At 50.6% G+C, this 6,000-nt stretch overlaps 1 protein-coding gene across 1 annotated transcript in view; it reads right to left on the reverse strand.

Annotated features, from left to right (window-relative positions):
* The window catches only part of LONRF2 (LON peptidase N-terminal domain and ring finger 2), a 41,684-nt gene extending 36,455 nt beyond the window's left edge, over positions 1 to 5,229 (reverse strand). Inside the window, exon 1 of the mRNA XM_079972617.1 lies at positions 4,266 to 5,229. Coding sequence (XP_079828743.1) covers positions 4,266 to 5,052 — 787 coding nt within the window. The 5' untranslated portion in view covers positions 5,053 to 5,229. The remainder of the gene's footprint in view (positions 1 to 4,265) is intronic.
* Between the last annotated feature and the right edge of the window lie 771 nt (positions 5,230 to 6,000).

Raw genomic sequence — 6,000 nt, forward strand, 5'->3', positions numbered from 1 at the left:
CCATGAAGCTTAATAATAATAATAATAATAATAATAATAATTTATTTATTTATACCCCGCCCATCTGGCTGAGTTTCCCAGCCACTCTGGGTGGCTTCCAATCAAGTGTTAAAAACAATACAGCATTAAATATTAAAAACTTCCCTAAACAGGGCTGCCTTCAGATGTCTTTTAAAGAGAAGATAGCTGCTTATTTCATTCACATCTGATGGGAGGGTGTTCCACAGGGCAGGCGCCACTACCGAGAAGGCCTTCTGTCTGGTTCCCTGTAACCTCACTTCTCGCAATGAGGGAACCGCCAGAAGGCCCTCGGCGCTGGATCTCAGTGTCCGGGCTGAACAATGGGGGTGGGGACGCTCCTTCAGGTATACAGGACTGAGGCCGTTTAGGGCTTTAAAGGTCAGCACCAACACTTTGAATTGTGCTTGGAAACATAGAAGGCTCATTTACAACACACTGCAGGGAAAGGGAGAGTTGGAAAATCTGAAGAGGCTGTGTGGCTCTCCCCAGTGAAGCAGAAGATAGGATCCCCTGTGGGTTTGCTCAGGTTTGAGAAAGAAATTCTGGAGGGAGGGAGGGGCAGGAAGCTGAGGAAGAGAATCAGATGGACTAGATGAACCTTGGGGTCCCTTCCAGCTCTACATTTATATAATTTTATGATCTCTTCCGAACTTTGAATGTGTTGAGTCATTTTACAGTTGAGTCATTTTACAGACTATACATGATCTACACACAGGAAAATAAGGGGTGTGTGAGCATTTTCCCTGCCAGAGCCAGTTCCCTAGCAAGCTCTGGTATCTTCCTTACTTTTACAAATACTTCTAACAAAAAAGCTGTTATGGATCCATACTTCTAGCGCAGCCTCAATCTAAATGCATAGTTTCAGAATCAAACTTTCAGCTGCATTTATGTGCTGAACACTCCACTCATTATTAAAAATACAGATCCAAGTAGCCTGAGGTGTGTTATCAATCCTCTGGCAAAACAATATTTTAAAATTTTCAATATCAATATTTTAAATATTAATATTTAAAATATTAAGTATTAATATTTTAAAACCCTTTAACAACCCGTTGTGCATTATGACTGCTAGTATTTAGGTACTGTTTCACTGTCTGTATAAGCACTGGGAGAGTGAGAAAATGCGTTTTTAAAAATCCCCTTAAACCTGAGCCAAATGCTTTCCAGTTTGAGATGGGCCCAAGAAGGACCGCAGAAATCAAGCTTTCCCAGGGGAAATTCTATTTGGGGGATAATGATCTGTGTTAGGTTTTAACCAAGTACTTTTCAAAAATTTATCCCAAAAGTTTTATTCTTAAAAAAACAACCCCGCAACTCATTACAAAACTGAAAAATACAGCATTGCTTTAACGCTTGCGAGAGAAAGAACTTCTCCATGGTTAAGTTGACAATGACAAAGGAGGCACAGTTAGGTAAATCAATTCCACTGATTTGTTTTACTGGGTTAAAAAGAGGGCACTCTGGTATCACAATATAGAGATAATTCAAGATGCAGAGACGTACAATTACAGAAACTTTCCTCATATCAGAATGTGTTTTCCAATGAAACAATGAGGCATGAAACAAATGTGGTTTTGCTGCTTGACATGACAAAAGGAAGACAATTTCAGCTCCAATGGTTCTCTCTATTATTGCAGGTATGGGAAGCCTCTGGGCCATCCAAATGTTGCTGAACTACAACACCCATTGGTCCCAATAAGCACAGCCAATGGTCCAGAATGATGGGAGCTGCAGAGGTCAGCAACATCTGCAGGGCCGAAGGTTGCCAACACCTGCTCTACTTGGGAAGGTTTTCGTTTGTTATGTCTAAACAGTTGCATGTAATGATAGCAAAATAACGACTGAAAAAGGAAGGAAAAACATATTTCCCTATATACAAGCTCTGTTCCCAGCCTATTGAAGTCACCAAGAAAGGACCAGCTCCAAAAACTTTTAAACAGCCTATCAGAAGAGAACCAACAGTACTCCTCCCTACTGGCATTTCAAAAGGTCAGGATGACCTGTGAAAATTTACACTACATCAAGCATACACAGCCAAACCTGGAACCATGGCATTCCAGACTCTCTGATTCATGCATTAATTCACACACACCCATATTTCTGAAATTTTAACCACAACCAGCAACAGTGAAACTTTCACTCTGCCTGTCCAAATGCATCTATTTGATGTTTCTGGAGACATGGCTTCCTTTTCTTAGTCACATAGATACCAAAAAGGTTTTGAAATCCATCTATATTATGCAATCTGGTGGTCTTACAGTAAGCATGCCAACATCTTAGGTATAAGGTTCTGAATGTGTTTAGAGAAGTCACACTCTCTTACACTGTGTTGTGATGATGAGTATTCAGGGAAACAATATTATGCAATTCTGATGCTGTTCCCAGAAATTACACAGAATCTATTCTCAAATTCTCGATTGTCACAAATTTGTAGATGAAAATAGAATGTTGTAAATTCTTTGTTTTTTTAAAAAATAAGTCCTGCATCTCCCACCATGAACAAATGAACAACACACAGATAATCTGCAGGGTGCCCAACTGCGTATCCATAAGTTATGTGGATACAGTAGCTGCTGCAAGTTTTGCTTTGAATTGTAAGGAAGTCCCTGAGGTAAGAGAAGTCATTTATTAATTTCCCAAGGTTTGGATAAAGACGATTGACAATGACCTTAACCCACACTGCACATGTTTTAGAGATTCTGCCAAGCAGGAAGTGTCATCTTATATATTCCCAGCTATTTTTTGGCTAGTCAAAAGGCTGGCAGTGAAAATAGTATGTACCTACTGGGTACTGGCAGGGCAGTAAATGAAGATGTATTGCTGCATTAGAAAAGGTATGTGATAGCTCGTATCTTCAGGTGCACACCTTACACCCTTTCTGAGTTTCCAAGATGCTGAAAGCCCCGCAAACCTCTGTGTTGACAATGTCACAAAGCATTGTCACGCCTAGGCTACAATTACATTTCAACTTTCACTATTATACAATTTTTAAATTCTCTAGAATTATTTCCCACAAAGCTGTTTTCTTACTGGTGCCTGACCCGTCAAATGGAAGTCAGAAACCAATACAAAATAAGTGGCTTAAGTTGTGCCAGAGAAAAGGAAAGCGAATTTGAACCTCTTGAGCATAAATCTGAGCCACAAGGCACCAGGACTGAGAAAACCATGTGGGGTATGAACTTTTCTAACTCCTGGATGAAAATCTCAATTTATTGCAGTTGCAGAGGCCCTTAACGTTCTCCACAAAGCAATGCACAGAAGATACAATATGTGTTCCGATGTCGACTATTCCCAGTATTTGCTCTCACCCCTGCCCTGGCTTCAGCTGGGAAGCATCCTGGGGCTGTAACTGCCAGCCCTCAAGAGCATACACTACCTCATTCTAATAAACCCCATGGCTGCTTCTGGTCAAGGCTAACAAAAACCCAGTTTTTTCCCCTGAATGGGCAAGGCAGCTGGAACCCACCTAAACAGAATTCATTTCCCACATAACTTGAGAAGTTAAATTAACCCTTTACCCAACACCCCACAGCCAATTTCCCCAATACACATGCCTTCCAAACACCGAAACACAACTGTGCCTATGTTGCAAACCCTCCTGACCCCTAGAAATCAGTTCACCATTGGGCTGTCACACAGCCCAAGCAGGACAACACAGCAGTTTGTAAGAACTGAACAGATTCCTGTTCTCCTTCACAAACTGCAACAGTTGGGAGGGGGGCGCCTCCCAACAGAATATTGGGATCCCCAATTGCACAGTGCCAGGAAGCACAAGCTTAGTGGGGGGGGGGTGTTTCTTTTTTTAGAAAGTGGCACTTCCTCCCACTTTCTACACTTCACATATAGTTTGCAAAAACAGCAGGCAGTGCAGAAAGCGCCACAAGGCACTTTCCACCCAGGTGTTGAGAAGGGGCCCCTTATTGTCGAATTCCTTCTCATCCATGTATCAGGCAAGGCCTGGCTGCCCAGCGTTGGCAGAAACACCCACTCCTGGAAATGGCCCCCATTACACGGCGCTTTCTCCCCGTCGGGAAATCCCTAATCCGCTTCGCACATGAGGAAGGGAGCTCAGGAAGGCGACTGGGCCTGTTTCTCCCCTTGTGAGCCAAAGCGACACAGGTCGGGGTTGTGGCGCAGCGTCGCCGAGCATATTGACAAGGTGTTTGCCCTTGCTGCTTCCAAAGGCGACAGGGAAGCTTTCTTCCGTGGGGAGGAGTCGGGCGTGTGCGACGGCGAGCACTCACCGAGGTCCAGGGCCTGGTTGTACTTCTCCAGGGCGGCCGCCAGCTCCTGCCTCTCCTTCAGCGCGTCCCCTTCGGCGCCCAGCCGGCGCGCTTTGCTCTCGGCCGGGAACCACTTCTCCAGCAGGCTGCCCAGGACTACGTTGACGCGGGGAGCGGCGGGGGGCTGCGCGGCCGGGGCAGCGGCAGAGGCTGGGCGCCGGGCGGCGCAGCGGGCGCACTCGCCTCCGCCGCTCTGGGCGCAGCGCTTGCAGTGGGTGTGCCCGCAGTGCAGAGTCACCGGCTCGCAGAGCAGGCGGCGGCACACCGGGCAGCCCAGCGGCTCCGGGGGTCGGCAGCAAGGCGGGTCCGCCAGCGGGTCGTCTCCCTCCGGAGTTGCACCCCCGCCGCCGCCGCCAGACCCCCGCCACGGCGGCAGGCGCAGCTCTTTGTCGCGGAGGCTGAGCGCGAAGCTCTCGGCCAGTTCGCGCAGCTCCTCGGGCCTCAGGCGGGCCAGCCTGGCGGCGGCGCTGTAAGCATCCAGAGCCTCGGCCATGCGCCCCGCGCGGGCCAGCGCGTCCCCCTGGCGGAGGCAAAGGCCCCGCTCGGGCTGCGCCAGCTCCGCCAGCTGCGAGCTCAGGATCTCCGCCGCCAGGGCGAACTGCCCGCCTCGGAAAGCCTCCTCGGCCACTTGCAACATCTCCGCGCAGGGTCCGCCGCCGCCGCCGTCGCCTCCTCCTGCCGCCGCCGGGGCCTGGTGGTGGTGGGCGCGCTGCTGCGCCTGCTGCCCGAGCGCGGCCCCCAGCTCCATTTTCGCCGGGTTGGCCGACTGGGTGGGTGTGGTGGTGGCGGCGAGCGCTCCTGCTATGGCTTCATCGTCGAGCTCAGCGCCTCCGCGAGGAGCAGGAAAGCGGAGAGGCGGCCCCTCGCAGCCGCCGCGCCTCGCTCAAGGAGCCTGGTGGCCGCCAGGGCTGGGACGGACGCCGTTATGAAAGGGCTGCGTGCGCGGGGGGGAAGGCGCGCCGCCAGCTCCGTCTGGGGCGTCCCCCGAGGAGAGCGAGCGCGTCGGGGTCAGGGGGAGGAGAGCAGGGCGGCGCTGGCCCCACTCCCGGAGCGCGCCAGCAGGCAGCTGAGACTATTCCGGGCTCAGGCGCTTATGCAACGCCGAGCGGTTGTATAACTCCTTCTCCCCGGCTGAGGGCAGCACCGCCCCGCCGAGCGCCCGCCCCAGTCCCCGGCCTGGTGAGCCGAGCGCACATGCCCTCCGACGGCCGCTCCGCCCGCAGCGCACGTGTGTGTGACGGGGGAGAGGCCGGCCAGCGCCTCGCAGGCTTCCGGGAAGCGGCGGCGCGGCTGCTTTTCTGTTCCTCTCCAAGCTGGCTGCGTCTCCGCCTCGCCTCAGCCACAGTTGTGCGCGGAGAGGGGCGGCTTTCAGTTCTCCACAAAGGAGAACTAGGGCGAACCGTGTGGCCGTGACCCTCGTTTTTAAGCCGGCAGCTCCGCATTTGCGATGCTCCCTTTTGTAAAGTTTCACAGACCGCTGTGTGTAATTTTGCCCGAGTTTGTGTTTTTTCAGCGCAGTTTCACGTGCAAGGAGAGGCCAGCAGAAATCTAAAGAGGGTTAAGAGAGGGGAAGCGCGTATATTTATATAATCACCCATCCATCCTCCACTCCTCTCATCTGTCTGGTTGTAAGTCATACGGCTTCTTGGTATGACTGGACAAAGTCTCCACATCCATCATCCACTGTGAACCTATC

The sequence above is a fragment of the Podarcis cretensis genome (assembly GCF_951804945.1).
Source record: "Podarcis cretensis genome assembly, chromosome: 4".
NCBI classification, from domain to species: domain Eukaryota; kingdom Metazoa; phylum Chordata; class Lepidosauria; order Squamata; family Lacertidae; genus Podarcis; species Podarcis cretensis.